Below are 18,515 nucleotides of genomic sequence, written 5' to 3' on the forward strand. Positions count from 1 at the left end.
CCATTAATTATCATTCTATATTTCTTCTGCTCATCATAGTTAAATTCCTCAGAAAGATCATTTAAAATAGGCGCCTTCACTTTCTTTCCTTAAACCTTACAATCTGACTTTTGACAATATCATTTCACCAAAAAATTGTCTATCCTATTGTCTATTCATTGGCCTTTACCAAACCCTCATTTTCTTTGATCTCTCTGCAACCTTTGATATTGTGGATCACTCTTTCCTCCTTATTTCTCTTTTCTAAGTTTTCAGAGTATGCCTCTCTCTTGATTTTCTTATCTAATTGCTTGTCTCCTTGGCTAGATCTTTCTTCAGATCACTCCCTTTAACAATAGGGGATCTTCAGGATTTTGTCCTGGGTTTTCCTCTCTCCTCTTTACTACTATATTTGATTATTTCATAAACTCCATTTAATCATCATCTCTCAATTCTCAAGTCTACCTTTCCTACCCCAAACTCTCTGCTGACCTATAGTCTGGCATTTTCAACTGTCTTTCAGATATCTTGAACTCAGTATATATTAGACATCTTAAACTCTGTATGTTCAGCACACCACTTTTTTGTTTTCCCCTAAACCTTCCCTTTCTCCTTTCTTCTTATTATTGTAATGAGCAACACCATCCTCCCATCCCTCAGGCTCCCAGCATAGGTGTCTGGTAGCTCATTCTCACCCTCACCACAGGAGCCATCCAATGACACCCTAATATCCAAGCTATTGTCAGGGTCTGCTGCTTTTGCCTTTGCAACATCTCCTTCCCTCCTCTGATATCCCCTCCACCTTAGCACAGGCTCTCATCATCTCATGGCTGCTGGTGGGTCTGTCTGCCTCAAGTCTCTGATCCTCCATTCAGCCATTAAAATAATTTTCCTAAAGCTCTAGTTAAATCATGCCACTCCCTAATTCCATCCCCCTACTCCCCATTGTCTCCAGGAGCAAATAAAAAATGCCTAGCCCCTTTCTTTTTCATTCTTCTTATACTTGATTTACTGAAAGCTGGTCTCCTGGCTGTTCATGATCAAAATACTGACTCTACATTTTTTTCTAGCTTCTCATGCTTAGAATGCTCTTTTCCTTTGACAACTGACCTTCCTAGCTTGTTTTAAAACTCATCTAAAATTCTACCTTTCACAGCAAGCCATCTCTAGCCCTTCAATTCTATTTGCTTTTCTGTGATTTACTATTTATCCTGTGTTTAGTTTTCTTAGTATATTTGCCTTAGTATGTTTGCCCCATTAGATGTAAACTTCTTTACAATCTTAGCACATTACTTGAATTTAAGTGTCTGAGACTGGATTTGAACCCAAGTACTCCTGTCTCCAGGGCCGGTGCTCTATCCACTTTGCCACCTAGCCACCCCCATTACTTGAATTCTAATGCAACAGTATAACTAAATTGTTCCCATAACATTTTTTAGGGTTTTTTTTTTTTTTTGCAAGGCAGTGGGGATAAGTGGTTTGCCCAAGGCCACACAGCTAGGTAATTATTAAGTGTCTGAGGTCAGATTTGAACTCAGGGACTCCTGACTCCAGGGCCGGTACTCTATCCACTGTGCCACCTAGCCTCCCTCCATAACATTTGCTTGATCTAACTTTTTTCTTGGATACAGATCTTGAACTTCTTTGCTTCTTTTGGACTCCATCTTCTTTCAACCAACCAAATTTCATTCCCCTAAGCTACTTCTGGGCCACCCAGTGCTCTATCCCTAGTCCCTTATCTAGTTACTTCTTTCCTAGCTTCTGGTCTTTTCTCCAAAGATTTGGAATGACATTTTCCTTCCACATTCATCTTATGTGGCCATAGATTATTTAAACTGAAATAGTATTAGAAACTAGGAGAATGGGAATCTGAGTCACCCTTGTCCCTAAATAGCTGATCCCCACAAATACCCACTTTTGACTCTCCCCTATCTCCAACCTCCCTTCTCCTATTACCTTTTCCATCAACCCTACCTACCTATCCATTCTCTAGTGAGAAGAGTGGACTATACTGAGACTAGAACTGGAATCTCAGACCCTAAAAAGGGCTGCACACCCTGGGCTAATCACTTTTTATCTCTTTACCTTGGTTTCTTCTTCTCTAAAATAAGGATAAGAATATAGTGTCTCCCCTACAGGAATATTGGGAAGATCAAATACTATAGGCTAGGTAAGGAATTTTATAAACCTTTAAATGTTTTGTCAGTGATAACTGTTTTTACTCTTATAGGCTACCCCTGAGAAAGTAGACCACTTGAGAGTAGATGGTTTCAGTCCTTGTAGCCCCTGGTAGGCACTTTATATGTAGTGACTGTAATAATTCCTTGATAGTTTAAACTTGTTTCAGAGTCAGGTAATGTGCCTGGCTAAGTGATTATATGAATGAAGAAAAAGCAGGATTAAAGGCTAGGTGACCAAAGAGCCTTTATTAATTTCCTGACTCAGCCCAGGTCTTCAGTTTGTGGCATTAATGTCGAAGGACCTTGGTGTCATTGGTCTCTGCCACCACTTTGCTGTCTGTCCTCCGAGTGCTGCTGGTCTTATGCAAGGAGCTGCCACTGCTGTCCAAGGCATGCACGAGTCTAGAGAGAGAGACTAACTCTTAAGTATGGGGAGGGAAGGAAAAGAAAATCCTGATCCTCTGGCCCCACCTTTGCCTCCCTGTCTGATTTAAAGGAGGAGGGTACCTGGGGAGCTTTGGTCTCCTTGTGCCCCAAGGAGGAATCTTAAGGGTCTGAGTAAATTTCCTGACTAATGGATAAGGCACAAAGGATGATTTCATCGTGAGACCCAGAGATTTAGGGCTAGAGAGCCATGGAGAAGAGTGGGAGGGGGCTTGCCACTAGAAGAGGTGACCCCCAACTCACTTGAAGTCCTCCCCATCCTCCAGCAGATTTCGATAGGTGTTGATCTCTGCTTCCAGTTTGACCTTAATGTTGAGCAGGGCCTCATATTCCTGTGCCTGGCGCTGCCCCTCTGTGCGTGTCTGCCCCAGCTCTGCCTCCAGGTGTACCAGGGCTGTATTGATATGATCCATCTGGATAGCATAACGGGTCTCCACCTCCCTCAGGCTCTGCTCTAAGCTGGTTTTCTGTTTAGAGACAAAGGAGGAACAGTGTTAGTGGAACTGGGGTGAAGGGGGAGGAGGAATCCAGTGGGTAATGGTTCTGCCATTTGTTTCTTGTGGGACCTCTAGCAAGGTACTTGGGTCTTTCTAGGACCCAGATCCCACCTTTATGAAATTCGGGGTTACCTTCCCTTTCTGGTCTTCTATGAACCAGAGTTTAGGAGACAGAGCAGAGTTAAGTAGGTAGGAATGGAGTCAACAAGGTTGAAGATGGCAGGGTTAGGACCTGGACAAAGAATGGGAAAGTGGAGAGGCAATCAAATATTCTCACTAGATTTCGAAGGGAATCCAGGTCAATCTCTAGGGATTGGACTGTACGTTTCAGCTCGGTGACTGTGTTTCGAGCCGCTTCCACCTCTTCAGATCTTGTATTAATTGCCACAGTGCTCTCCTCAATCTGTCCAGGGAAGAAAATGTGTCTTCTCCCAGTATCCAGTTAAGAGCTCTGTCCTTGAGATTCTTCCTTGATTCTCAGCTGTCCTCCCATTCCCCCAGGTGTTCCCCCCTGAAAGGTTTGTTTGACTTACCTGCTGGGACCAGTATTTATCCAGCTCCTCTCTGTTTTGTTGAGCCAGAGCATCATACTGGGCACGAATATCAGCCATGACCTTGCTCAAGTCTTGGGATTTGGGAGAGTCCACTTCTACCGTCAGCCCAGAGCTTGCAATTTGGGCTTGTAAAGAATTCACCTCCTGGAATTTAAAAAAAAAGGTGGGGAGAATGGTTCACAACTTAGTAAAAATGTCTGATGGAACACTACTGATTATTATGAAGGATACAGGAGGCACCACAGGAGCCATCCGATGACACCATAGCCTCCCCACCAGCGTTAGCCAGACTGCCAGTGCTGATTCTAGAGCCTTTGCTTTTTTAGTCTTTTGCCCCTCCCCCACTTCCATCCCTTGGCTTCTGATTCTTTATTCTACTGATTGTTTCTTCATTTCCTTTTTCTGAAGGTTCCTTTTCATGTCCTTCATCTCTTCTTCCTTTTGCCCTTTCCTTGTTTTTTCCCAAACTGCATGATACTTTTTCCTCCTCACCCATTTCTAGCTAATTCTCTTTAGATTTGGTTTTACTGCTCCTTTCCATCCCCTTGGCATTGCTACTCAGTTGTTTCTGGCTTCATTCTTGCCTCAAATTGTTAACTGTCCTTTTTATTAGACTATAATTCAAATGAACAGAAGGAAATGTTTATTGTCAATACATATTACTAACCAGTGTAATTAATAGCCTGGTTAAAACAGTGTAAGCATATAAGCTTATCTATGAGGCTCCTATGTGTGTTGACATTCTCTCATCCTCATTTCTAAGACTGGGTTCTTTCATTTTTCCTTATCAGGATGCCTACTGCCCAAATGCTGGAATTTAGAGTCATTGAACCCCAACTGGCCTGTTTATATAATATCTACATGACTTTGGGCAACTCATTTCAGTTCTCTTTAAATCTCAGGTTTCCCATTGTGAAATGAGAAACTAGATAGTTCTAAGGTCCATTTTTGTCTTTAAGTCCTATTATCCCTCTGCCTTCCTTTCTAGATTCACCTCTTCATGGTTCTTTTTCATGAAGAGCAGTTCTTCCTTCAGGGTTTCAATCTCTGTCTCCAACTGCAGCCTGGTCACATTGGTATCATCGATGACCTTCCGGAGACCATTTATGTCGCTTTCTACAGACTGTCTCATGGCCAGCTCTGCTTCATACCTAGGGAAGAGGGAAGGGGGTAGAAAGAGAGAGAAGTTAGGCCTTCCTATCCAGCCCCACCCCAAACCTGAACCAGTGGCCATCCTAATCGTAGCCTAGTCCCATACCATCCCAAACTAATTTCCATCTCATTAGGCATTCCAACCTAAACCATGACCCCTTTCCTTAAATTCCATAGTAAACTTAAATCCCAAATAAGGTACCTAACCTGAACCCTAATAATCCCACTGACTCACTTGACTCTGAAGTCATCAGCAGCCAGACGGGCATTATCAATCTGTAGGACGATTCTGGCATTGTTTACTGAGTCTGTATAGATCTGTGAGGGACAAGGAAAAGATGGTAGCTTCATGAATAGGGATTATATATAGGAAAAGAGGATCCCTCACTCCCAGCATTTCTAAGATATAGGCAGAGTTCTTTCTACTTTTTTCCCCCCATTTTGTTCAGTCCCCCCTCCCTCCTCCCCAAGCAGTAAGTATCTTTCCTAGGGTCACAAAGCTAGTAAATGTGAAGACAGAGTTAAACTCAGGTTCTCCTGACTCCAGAGATGGTTCTCTATCCACTGCAGACACTGAACTACCCTGCAGAATCCTTTCCTAATACATTTTTGCCTGCCTCTGTGAATCATCTAACTGTATTCCAGGTCAATTGTACCCTAGATTTGGTCCTCCAGATCCCAGAACAACCAACAGCAACTTTCTCATCAAACCTTGTTCTCCAAGGTTATACCTGGGTTCCCTCCCTCCCAGGCCCTGGGGACACAGTAGCAAAACACCCCTCCCCCCACTCCTTCACCTGCAACTTTTGTCTGAAGCACCTGCTTTTTCACTCCCTCCCAAAAGGGGTGAGGGAAACAAGTCCCTCCCACCAATTCTCTTGTTTACCCTTAGGTGACTCAGCTATATCCGCTTAACCCTCTCACTGAAGGGAGTCTGAGAAGCAGGGCTTCTAGGACTCTATAGGACATTCATTTTCATTTTCTCTTCTACCCTCAAAATTCATTACTTTCCCCTCCAATCTCCACTCTTGGTTTAAGTGAAATCTCCTCTTGGTAGAGAAGCCTTTCTTTGGGGGCTTTCTGATTTGGACATCTGGGAAGAATTTCAGTGCTTTTCTTGCCTTTCTCCTTTCCTGCTTTCAGCTTAAGAGAGACAGAAGGAAATGGACCACAAGGTAGTGAAAGGAGAGAATTCAAGTCCTAGGACAACAGCATGGGTCAGGGAGTTTTCAAGTTACTAGACTGAGAAGAGCATCCAGAGAAATGTGTATAGGGCTGGTTAGGGGAGACTTGGGAAAATCAATCCTCCATTTCTTTTAGACTTTTCCCACCCAATCCCCCAGCCCCGTGCTTTTACTAAGGTGACCTCCGTCATTTCCAAATGATAGGGCAAGAGTTAATAAAGAAAAGCAAAGAGGGAAATGGATCAGGGGTCTTGGAGGTCAGAGTTGGGTTTGCTTTGGCCTTGGGTTGGACAAAGGGACACTCCTCCTCTTCCACTCTTACCTGCGCCCGCAGATCCTCAATTGTCTTGAAATAGTGTCCCCATTCTCTGGTCCGAGGTCCCTTCTTATCCATATGCTCCCTGATTTTCCCCTCTAGTTTGCGATTCTCGCTCTCCAGGCTCCGCACGCAATCCAGATAGGAGGCGAGGCGGTCGTTGAGGTCCTGCATGGTCTCCTTCTCCCTTTGGATTCCCCCGATCCCGACCAACCCCCCCATCATGCTCCTGGCCCCCCAAACCCCACCGGTACTAGAGGAGCGAGCCAGAGAGATCCGCGAGCCAGAGCCTCCGGCGCCTGCATAGACGCTGGCGGCGCTGCTGGCGGGCCGGGCTCGGTGGCTGGGGGCCCGGACCGAGCCCAGGGAGCGGTAGTTGGTGGAGAAGGTGGTGGAGCGGGTGGTGAAGCTCATGATGGAGGAGAGGAGAGGAGAGGTGAGGAGAGGAGAGCTGGAGACAATCCGAAGAAGGTAGGTAAGGAGAGAGAGATCAGCGGACTGACTTTATAGTCTGGAGGGAAAGGGGAGGTTATGGTCGGGAGGGGGCTCCGGCTCCAGGCAGAACTGGCTCCGCCCCTCCCTACTCTGCACAGGTAGAGAGAGAGTGAGAGAGAAGGTTAGAGGGATTTTTAACTTTTCCCTGCCCTGCACCTTGCGTATTGGTCTCCAGGATCTTTCCCTAGATTCCCTCCTGAGCGTTCCCTAGCTAGGGTGGAAGGAAAACGGGTGTGTGAAACCTGGGGTGGAAGTTTCAAGGTAGTAAACAACCCCCCCCCCCCCTTCCCCCCCCCCCCCACTTCCCACTACACCTGAGTCAGGTGAAGCCAAAGGCCAGATAGAGGCGATGCTTCTCCCTGAGATGTGAAGGTGTCAGAGAAGCACTTGTTGCCGACCCCCAGCTTTAAGAACCCTATCAGATCATTAGCAGGATGTCCAGGACCCTACCTCCTTACCATCCCTGATATATGCTTACAGTTCTGCAAACATTCACTTTCACACATCCTTATATAGGTCTCTACTTAAACACACATGTTTTTATAGTCCCACAAATTAACAAAGAACTTTTTACATTCCCCGGGACATACATCATATAATTGAGAGCCTACTGAGTTAGGTATAGAAGAGGATACTTTCATATTTCACAGAAGTTTCATCATTTACCAGCTCTGTGACTTTGGGCAAGTAACATTATTGAACCTCAATTTCTTTGCAAAATTAGATTTATTACAGATATTATTATTATACTGAAAGGCAGCCTATCATAGTAGAGAGCAAACCTTTCGGTCCAGAAGACCTGGGAGGTTCAAATATCAACTCTGACACTTATTGACTGTAACCCTGGGCAAATCACTTAGCATCTCAGTGCCCAAAGATTGCTTTCTTTCTTTCTTAATAATATTTCATTATTTCCCAATTACAGATAAAACAATTTTTAACATTCATTTTCCAAAATTTTGAATTCCAAATTTTCTCCTTCCTTCTCTCCTCTCCCCTCTCCCTAAGACAGGGATTTTATATAGGTTATACCTGATGAAGTCATGCAAATATATTTCTATATTAGTCATATTATGAAAGAAAATACAGACAAAAAATCTCAACACTATGAGAAAAATGAAAATGAAAAATAATTTACCTTAATCTTTATTCAAACTTTTTCCTCTAGAGGACAACCTTTTTTCATCATGTGTCCTTTGGAATTGTCTTGAATCATTGTTTTGCAAAAGAATAGCTAAATCATTCACATGATCATCCTACAATATTACTGTTACTGCCAAAGACTACTTTTTTTTTTTTTTTAGGTTTTTGCAAGGCAAATGGGGTTAAGTGGCTTGCACAAGGCCACACAGCTAGGTAATTATTAAGTATCTGAGAATGGATTTGAACCCAGGTACTCCTGACTCCACTACGCCACCTAGCCGCCCCCAAAGACTACTTTCTAAATCTATAATTTGTATAGGTGCCTATTCCCTCATAAAAGTGCAAGTCCTATTAAAAACAAAACAACCCTTCAATTCCTATTTTTGTGTGTATACATATTCTTATGTTCTCTCCAGTCACTTTTATATCCCCAAATCATCTATGAACAACTCTCTTTTTTCATTGCCTGTCCTGCCCCACAGGGATCTTGGGACCCTTGTTCTCCATCCTGCAGAGCGGATGCCATTGCCTTCTAAAGGAAATTGACTGTCATTAAGAATCCTAGTTAGGGGGCAGCTAGGTGATGTAGTGGATAGAGCACTGACTTGGGGATTTGAATTCAAATTGGGCGTCAGACACTTAATACTAGCCTTTGGAAAATCTTTTAACCCCACTGTTCCAAAAAAACCAACTACAAAAACAACAAATCTGTTAGCCCCAGATAGTCTCAGGGGAGCTCTGGTTGCTAAACTATACTAGGGAACAAGTCAAGTTAATAAGCATTTATTAAGCACCTCCCCCCATATGCCAGACACTCCACTTAGCACTAGGGATACAAAGAAGAGCAAGAACAGGCCCTGCCTTCAATCTAATGGGGAAGATAACGTATAAATAAGAGTCTACAAACAAAATGTATCTATAATGGACTGGAAAGGGAAGGCACTAGTTATAAGGGGGTCTTGGAAAGATTTCTTGCAGGTGGGAGGATTTTAGTTGAGATCTGAAGAAAGTCAGAGGTAGAGAGGAAGAAGGAGAGAATTCCAGACATGGGGAGCCAGTGAAGATTCCTAGAACAGGGAAATGAAATGTCATATTTGAGGATAGCCAGGTGATCAGTGTCACTGGAGAGAGCTCTCAAAGGGGACAGAGAAATCTACCTTCCTCCTAAATGTATAGGGGGATCTAGGAGCATGTTAGAAGTCAGGTACTGAAGATCTCTCTCTTAAGATCTTTGTAATTGATTGTATAGCATGGGAGACAGGGGCACAGGAATGCCCAGCATAGCATGTCCTCATCAAAGAGGGTACTGTGCTCTATTAAGAAGGCAGAATTGAAACAGCTCAAAGGAAATGTGAGATGTGTAAGTTTAGAGTAAGCACCCCAGGTATTCACATGGACCAACCTGTGGTAGAATGTTCCAAGTGCGAAGTGATCTGATTGATGCAGGCAGACACACTGTAACTCATCTCTCACATGGTGATTTCATTTTGGTTTTCTTCCATAGTGAAGGACAAGAACCAAACAACCAGCTTTTCAGTCCTCTGACCTTTTATCCCTAGCTGGATTTGTCCCCACCACCACCCCATTTTTGCTTGTTTTTTGCTCACTGATCAATTGATTTTTATCTAACTCTTTGTTGGACATAGGAAACTGGGCTAGGAGTAGGGGAGGGGCGGAAATTGGGAAAGAGATCCTGGGGATGACATAAGGTAGAAGTGTTCCTGACGTGCTGGGGGTCATATATTCTTGTCTATCAGGTAACACTGTAGTTATACAGTTGAATCACAATTACTCACCTGTTTACTGTTCTCAGATCCTGATTCCCTGGATGGTGTAGTGGAAATTGCTGGATTTTGAGTCATAGAATACTGTTATAAACAATAAGTCATTTAATTTCTGCTTTGGGCTTCAATTTCTTCATATATAAATTGAGGATATTGAAGTAGATAATTTATAAGGCCCCTTTCAATCTTTTGTATACACTAGCATGAGCTGGTGGGATGAGACCTGTTGGAAGAAGACAAATAGAAGGGCATGTAGGAGAGGGAAGCCATAGGAAAGGACCGCAATGAAAATGACATACAAAACATCTTGTAAATAAGCATTCAGTCTTTTGCATTAGCAGCATCCCAGAATCATCTGCAAGTTGGGAAGTTCATCCTTGACTTTTTTCTCACCTCTCCTGGATATAGACACTGCCCTCTTATTATAGGAACTACATTTCCAGTTATTGGTATTGCATAGGAAATAGCCCAGGATACAATTTAGTTTTGTAGCAAGTACTGTTGTTTTATATATTCATCTTATCCCCTCCAATGAGGCTGTAGTTGTCTGTCTTGAACCATATTATCTGGATTCAGTCCTAGTTTCACATAGAGAGCTTTGTGACCTTAGGCAACTTGCTTCAGTCCTGTGGGCCTGTGTTTCTCTATCTAAAAGGTGTGCATGAAAAATGATATATTCTTCTGACATTACAGGGATTTTGTGAGGAAAGCACTTTGAAAACCTTAAAGAATTACAGAACTGTGAACTATTACAGTGGATGATCAATAAATTTTTGTTGATTCACTCATTCATTTCCTATTCATCCAGTCAGCAAACATTTACTGAGAACTTGCTGTGCACAGTGTATACAAAGGTGAATCAGCCAGTATATATGTCCTTCCCAAGAGGAGACTATGAATATACACAGATACTTAATCTATAAGATGGAATATGGTATCTAGATGGAATATGATATCTATCTAATAATTTGTATGATGCTAAATGCTTTATAAAGCATTTTTCTCACATACGTTCTTATTCTTTTCGCTTTTTTAAAAATTTTTTTCCCCAAGGCAATGGGGTTAGTTAAGTGACTTGCCCAAGGTCACATAGCTAGGTGTCTATTAAGTGTCTGAGGCTGCATTTGAACTCAATGTTCTCCTGACTCCAGGGCCGGTGCACATGTATTCTTATTCTTAATCCCCACTCTGCAAATGAGAAAACTGAGGGTAAAGTTTCAAATCCAAATTTCTTGACTGCTGGTCCTGGACTCTTCTCACTCCACAATCCTTAAGAAAGAGGATGAACTTTTGTTTGGACCAGTCAAGGAAGGTGTCTTGAAAGAGGCTGGATCTAAGTGAGTTGATTGGCCACAAGTCCTCTCCCAAAAGAAAGGTATGGTCTTTGGCAGAAGACCTTGTACTTGGCAGACCTAAAAAAATATGTGTTGATTTAATTGATTTGACTATGGAAGTGTTTAACAGTGGCTCTCCTCTTCCAGGGAAAACAACTGCCTGCTATTAACCCTGTATCTTTCACTACAAAGAATTTCTGAGCTTAGGGTTACCACAAAATACTAACTACCATAGTGGACAGATCAAGAGTAAACTCTTCTTCCTTCATTCCTGGTGGGAAATCCTTGCAATCTCAGTAATACTGAGCACCCTTTTTCCTACTGGATGATCTTGAAGTTAATGTATTCACAACAGAACTTAATATCTTTTCCCCTAATTCTCCCCCCCCCCCTCTGTCTATTGAGAACAACCCCATCCTCTCAGTCCCTCAGGGTCCAAATTTCCTCAACTCCTCACCATCTCTTGTCCCTGGGTCCAATCTATTGCCAGTGTCTAGTGATTTCATTTTTGAAACACTTCTTCAATATGAATACAGCACCTTCTCTGCTTTGACCCTGCTACCACTCTAGTGCAGGTCCTCATTACCTCATACCTGAACTATTTCAAATAGCCTACTGGAGAGTCTGACTGTCTCAAATCTCTCCCCACTCTAGTCCATTCTCCATTCCACCATTAAAGTGACTGTTCTAAAGCTCAGGTCTCATCTTGTCTAAACTCCAGGGACTACCTATTGTTTCTAAAAGCAAACACAGAATGCTCTTCTTGGCAAAGTTCTTTATAATGTAGTCCCTGACTGCTTTTCCAGTCTTCTTATACTTTACTCGCTAACATATACTAACAGTGTCCAGTGACACCAACTCCCTGGTTATTTCACAAAACAAGAAACTCCATTTCTGCTCTGGGAATTTTCTCCAACCGTCTGTCCTCCTTGCTGGAATACTCCTTTTGCTCTGTCAGTTAAGTTTCAACTAGAATCCTCCCTTTTACAAGAAGATAGATTACTTCCCCAGTCCCTTTAATGCCAGTGCCTTCTTTCTTTTAATTATTTCCATTTCTCCTGAAGAGAGCTTGCTCTGTATCTATTGTTTGATTGAGTCTCCCCCAATAGATGGTAGATTTTTTGAGGCCAGGGACTGACTTTTTGCCTCTTGTTCTGTCCCCAGGACTTAGTACAGTGCTGGCACACAGTAAATGCTTAATAAATGCTGATTGATCAATTGAATTATAGTTTGTCCAAATGATTAAAAAAAATCTCACAGATTATCTCATTTTAAAAGATTTAATACTTTTTATTCTGAACTTAAACATTAATAAAAAAATTATTTCCACAAACATAGAACACAAAAATGAGGATTATTGATGAAATAAAAATTTGTATTTTATATTAACTTTTAAAAAAGTATATAATGATTTCTACTTCTTATTTTTATAACTTCCTGCTTTCCTGAACTTTCTTCTGTTTACCTCTGTGCATTTAAAAAATGTTTCAATGGCTCTCTTTTTGGGACATCGATACTGCTACTTACGTTAATCTTCTACTCCCAGGTAAAAACCAACAGGGATTTTTTTTTTAAATTTCTAAAACAACTTTAACAAAAAGGTCTAGTCAAGCCACCAAACCCACACAATGGCTAAGGCCAAAAACAAATCCTATACTGGATCCATCACCTTGCTTTTAGGAAGTGGGTAATATGCTTCAATTGTGGTTCCTCTGCAAATGTGATTGGCCATTGCTGTAATAAAAGAGTTCTGTCAAATTCATTTTTTCTTTATAGTGTTCTTTATAGTGTCCCTTTAAAAATTGTTCTCCTGGGACTGCACACTTCATTTGCAGCAGTTCTTACTACTCAGGATTCTCTGATCTTGTCTTCTTTGTCATTTCCTACATTGTAGTACTATTCCATTGCATTCATATATCACAATTTGTCAAACCATTCTCCCATTTATAAGCACCTTCATTTGATGCTAGTTCTTTTTTCTTTCTTTCTTTTTAAAAATATGCTTTAATCTGTATTCAAACACCATCAGTTCTTTCTCTGGGGATGAATAGCATTTTTCATTGAAAGTCGTTCAGTGTTGTTTTGAATCATTGTATTGCTGAAAATAGGAAAGTCATTCACAGCTGATCATCTTACAATGTTGCAGGCTTTCTCCCCTTTATTTGACAATCACATATCAACATTCATCGTTTTACAAGCTTTTGAGTTCCACATTTTTCTGCCACCTTCTCTTCTCACCTCCCTCCCCATAGCAATGAACAATCTGATAAAGGTTATACATGCACAATCATGTTTAGCATATTTTCATATTGATAATGATGTTTGACCTTCATTGTCGAAGAAGACCATGATATCATGACAAACATTTGAGTGAGGGGGTGCTGTGCTAAATCACCAGTCTCACTTTCTTCTCCAGTCATCTGGATCCAGTGACCAGATATGGATTAGGACAACTGAAGATGACCTGCATAGGAGGCAATCAGGGTTAAATGACTTGCCCAAGGTCACACATCGAGTAAGACTTAAGCAGTTGAGGTCAGATTTCAACTCCCATTCTTCTGTCTCCAGGGCCATTGTTTTATTCACAGTGCCAAGAATTAGATGTGTGTGTGTGTGTGTGTGTGTGTGTGTGTGTGTGTGTGTGTACACAACAATGAGAAAGAAAGAAAAAACATAAAAGAAATTTTTAAAAACTGAACATGTTGGGGCGGCTAGGTGGTGTAGTGGATAAAGCACCGGCCTTGGAGTCAGAAGTACCCAGGTTCAAATCCGACCTCAAACACTTAATAATTGCCTAGCGGTGTGGCTTTGGGCAAGCCACTTAACCCCACTTGCCTTGCCAAAAAAAAAAAGAAAAAAAACTGAACATGTTATGCTTGCTTTGTATTCAGACTCAAAAGTTTTTTTCTCTAAATGTGGATGGCATTTTCCTTAATAACTCTTTCAGGATTGTCCTTGAGCACTGAACAGCTGAGAGGAGTTTCTTCTATCCTAGTTGATCATCACACAATGTTGCTGTTAATGTGCACAATGTTCTCCTTGTTCTGCTCATTTCACTCAGTATCAGTTCATGCAAGTCTTTCCAGGCTTTACTGGTCAGGCGGTTCATGGTTTTTTTTTTTTTTTGTTTTTTTTTTTTTAGTTTTTGCAAGGCAATGGGGTTAAGTGGCTTGCTTGCCCAAGGCCACACCGCTAGGTAATTATTAAGTGTCTGAGGCCACATTTGAACTCAGTTACTTCTGACTCCAGGGCTGGTGCTCTATCTACTTGTGCCACCTAGCTGCCCCAGTTCATGATTTCTTATAGAACAATAGCATTCCATAACTTCTTCCTTCCTCCCTTCCTCCCTCCCTTCCTCTCTCCCTCTCTCCCTCCCTCCCTCCCTCCCTTCTTTCCTTCCTTCCTTCCTTCCTTCCTTCCTTCCTTCCTTCCTTCCTTCCTTCCTTCCTTCCTTCCTTCCTTCCTTCCTTCTTCATTTTAATTGTCTCCCTTTGGGATGAAGGGTTATGTTTAACTTACCACTATTCTTTCTGTTCTCTTCAAGGCCCTCTTTTTCCAGAAGAGACTGAGGAATAGAGACATACTTCAGGTCACTCAGACAGTAAGTCACATGTCTGGGATTTAGACCCTGGATCTCCTATGTTACTAGGTCTATGTTCTAGATCTCCTACATTACTAGGTCTGGGTTCTGTATCTCCTATGTTACTAGGTCTATGTTCTTTCTATTGTATTGCAATGACTGATTTGTGGGGTGATTTAATGGAGTCTTCATATCAGAACCACAGAGTCAAAAAAAACCAAATTCTAGTTGATTTTTAATTCAGGGTCAAATTTGCTAATTTAGAAGAATTGTGTTCTTTGTACCCAGTCAACTGGACTCTGATATCTATGACCTGGTAGTTTTGGTTTTGGTTTGGTTTTTTTTTTGGTGCTGTCTCAAAAACTCTATTTCAAGAATAACTGCCTATTCCAAGGGCTGCCAGGTGGGGTCATAGATAGAGCACCAGGGACTGGAGCCAGGAAGATCCAAGTTCAAATTTAACCTCAGATATTTACTAGCTATGTGTCTCTAGCTCTAGGTAAGTCACTTAATCCTGTTTGCCTTAGGTTCCTTATCTGTCATATGAGAAGGGGCAAACCACTCCTGTATTTCTGCCAAGAAAACCTCAAAAAGGGATCACAGCAAGTCAGATTCAACTGAAATGATTAAAAACAACAGCAACAACTTTAACAAGACTATGCCCCTTCCTTCTCCCTAGTATCCTTGGTCTTTTTTTTTTTTTAAGTTTTTGCAAGGCAATGGAGTTAAGTGGCTTGCCCAAGGCCACATGGCTAGGTAATTAGTAAGTGTTTGAGGCTGGATTTGAACTCAGGTACTCCTGACTCCAAGGCCAGTTCTCTATCCACTGCACCACCTAGCTGCCCCTTTGGTCTTTCTTCTTTGAGGGCTGCTCCAGATTCTTACTAGATGGGATGGGCCAAAAGGGAAAGAGCCAAGTGAGCCAGACATATCTCTGTTGTCTGCATCCCTAACCTGTTATAGATACCATTCACAACCTTCTGCAGATTCATCCCACCTTTCATCTAAACTTCTAAGCTCCTCTACAGTTATGCCTCATTCTCACCCTTTGGAGAGTTGGAGGGAGTCAGAGAGGATATAGATCCTGAGTCTTAGCAGCATTCAGGCTATGTGGGAGATGGGGAGGTAGAAGATGGGAGAAAGGAGTAGGAATTAGCGTGAGATCTATCCTGGGAGAAGAGGGATGGGGCAGAAATTCTAGACACCCTCTTCCTTCCTTCCTTCCTTCCTTCCTTCCTTCCTTCCTTCCTTCCTTCCTTCCTTCCTTCCTTCCTTCCTTCCCCTTTCTATTACCCTACTCCTCATTGGGGCACAGAGATACTTGTTCAACAGTTTCTTTTTTTTTGATATTTAATATTTATTTATTCTGATTTTGTACAAATAATGTTTTTTTATACATTAATAAAATATACTTGTTTAAGAGTAAACAAAATGCCCCCCCCAAAAAAACCATAGACTCGCTTGAGTGATAAAGTAAAGGGGAGAGAAAAAAATAAAATTAAAAAAAATAATAGTAATAATTGTAGGTATGGCCAGGTGGTTCAATGGACGGAGCACCAGCCCTGGAGCCAGGACCATCCGAGCCCATATCTGGCCCCATACACCCAAAAATCACCCAGCCGTGTGACATGCAAGCCACCCCAACTCCACTGCTCTGCAAAAACCAAAAAAAAGAAAAAAAAAGACCCAAAATAAAATAAAATAGTAATAATAGTAGGGGCGGCTGGGTGGTAGGCAGAGCACGCCCTTGAGCCAGGAGCACCCGGGTCCAAATCTGGCCTCAAAAAACCCAACGATCATCCTGCTATGCAGCCCCAGGAAGGGCACCCAGCATCATTTGCCCTGCACCCCCCAAAAAATAATAATAATAATAATGATAAAAAATGTGCTTCAGTCTATGTTCCAACACCACCAGCTCTGTTGCAGGTGGATCACATTCTTTATGATAAGTCCATTGCAAAAGTTACTTCCATATTTTTCCACCATTGCCATTGTTGATTGCAACTCCCTCCTCTCATATTTCTCCACTACCATGTACTATATTTTCTCTCTCCTTTTGCTCTGACTCTGCTGTAGGGTAGCTGAGTGGCGCAGCAGACAGATCCCTGGCCCTGGGGCCAAGAGGCCCCGAGCCCCCATACCACCCCTTAGACCCAGCATCCACCTGGCTCTATGGTCCCAGACAGGCCTTCCAATCCCAGCCCCTTGCAAGAAGTAAAAAAGAAAATGTTTTATATCTGACTACTCCCCCCCCATGGTCCATCCTCTCCTCCATCACTCACATCCCCCCCCTTCCCACTGTCCCCCCCTCCCTTCTTGCTCCAGATGCCTATACCCCATTGAGTATATATATGCTGTTTCCTCTCCTAGCCACCTCTGATGAGAGCAAAGATACCCTCATTCCCCCTTGCCTTCCCCCCTTCCATATCATTGCAATAGCTCATTGTAAAAAAGAAAAATCTTATTATATGAAATATCTTGGCCTATTCCCCCTCTCCTTTTTCTTTCTCCCATTACATTTCCCTATTTTCTATTGACTCCATTTTTACACCATATTTTATCTTCAAATTCAGCTTTCTTCTGTGCTTCAACTATAAAAGCTCCCTCTACCTGCTCTATTAACTGAGAAGGTTCATATGAGTATTGTCAGTGTCATTTTTCTATGCAGGAATCTATGCAGTTCATCATCATTAAGTCCCTCATATTTTCCCCTTCTCCTCCAATCTCTATGCTTCACCTGAGTCCTGTATTTGAAGATCAAACCTTCTGTTCAGCTCTGGCCATTCCAACAGGAACATTTGACATTCCTCTGGTTCATTGAAAGTCCATCTTTTTCCCTGGAAGAGGACATTCAGTTTTGCTGGGTAGTTGATTCTTGGTTGCATTCTAAGCTCTTTTGCCTCCTGGTATATTATATTCCAAGCCCTACGAGCTTTTAATGTAGTTGCTGCTAAGTCCTGTGTGATCCTGACTGCAGCTCCATGATATTTGAACTGTGTCCTTCTGGCTGCTTGTAATATTTTCTCTTTGACTTGGGAGTACTGGAACTTGGCTATAATATTCCTAGGGGTTGGTTTTTTGGGATCTCTTTCTCAGGGGGGATCGGTGGATTCTCTCCATTTCTATTTTGCCCTCTGCTTCTAGAATATCAGGGCAATTTTCCTGTAGTAATTCTTTGAAAATGATGTCAAGGCTCTTTTCCTGATCATGACTTTCAGGTATTCAATAATTTTTAAATCATCTTTCCTAAATCTGCTTTCCCTATCAGTTGTTTTTTGAATGAGATGTTTCACATTTTCTTCTAATTTTTCATTTTTTTTGGTTTTGAAGTATTGAGTCCTGATTTCTCATAAATTCATCAATTTCCCTGAGTTCTATTCTTTGTCTGAAGGACTTGTTTTCCTTAGTTTTCTTATCTCTTTTTCCATCTGGCCATTTTTGCTTTTTAAAGCATTCTTCTCCTCAATAACTTTTTGGACTGTTTTCTCCATTTGACCTAAGCTGGTTTTTAGCATGCTATTTTCTTCAGCATTTTTTTGGATTTCCTTGACTAAGCTGCTGACTTTATTTTCATGTTTTTCCTGCATCTCTCTCCTTTCTTTTCCCAGTTTTTCTTCCAACTCCCTCATTTGATTTTCAAAGTCTTTTTTGAGCTCTGTCATAGCCTGAGCCCAATTTCTATTTTTCTTGGAGTCTTTAGATGCAGGAGCTTGTGCTTCCTCATCTTGAGACTGAGTGTTTTGATCCTTCTTGGGCTCATATGCAAAATATTTCTCAATGGTGTTCCTCATTTTTTTCTGCTTGCTCATTTTCCCAGCCTAAGACTGTTTTGGGGGTGTGCTTCCTGAGCTTTTGGGACACTCCTACAAGTAT

The 18,515-nt window shown here is 41.9% G+C and overlaps 1 protein-coding gene across 1 annotated transcript; it reads right to left on the reverse strand.

Moving 5' to 3' along the window:
* Positions 1-2,386: 2,386 nt before the first annotated feature.
* On the reverse strand, positions 2,387-9,442 carry KRT18 (keratin 18). Its single transcript, XM_074225850.1, has 8 exons — positions 9,347-9,442; positions 6,313-6,817; positions 5,042-5,124; positions 4,649-4,805; positions 3,634-3,798; positions 3,378-3,503; positions 2,847-3,070; positions 2,387-2,561 (listed from the first exon to the last, which is right to left on the reverse strand). The coding sequence occupies exons 2-8, from the start codon at positions 6,718-6,720 to the stop codon at positions 2,447-2,449; spliced, it is 1,278 nt and encodes a 425-aa protein (XP_074081951.1). The 5' UTR covers positions 6,721-6,817; positions 9,347-9,442; the 3' UTR covers positions 2,387-2,446.
* Positions 9,443-18,515: the final 9,073 nt, after the last annotated feature.

This window comes from Macrotis lagotis, chromosome 2, assembly GCF_037893015.1.
Source record: "Macrotis lagotis isolate mMagLag1 chromosome 2, bilby.v1.9.chrom.fasta, whole genome shotgun sequence".
Taxonomy (NCBI): domain Eukaryota; kingdom Metazoa; phylum Chordata; class Mammalia; order Peramelemorphia; family Peramelidae; genus Macrotis; species Macrotis lagotis.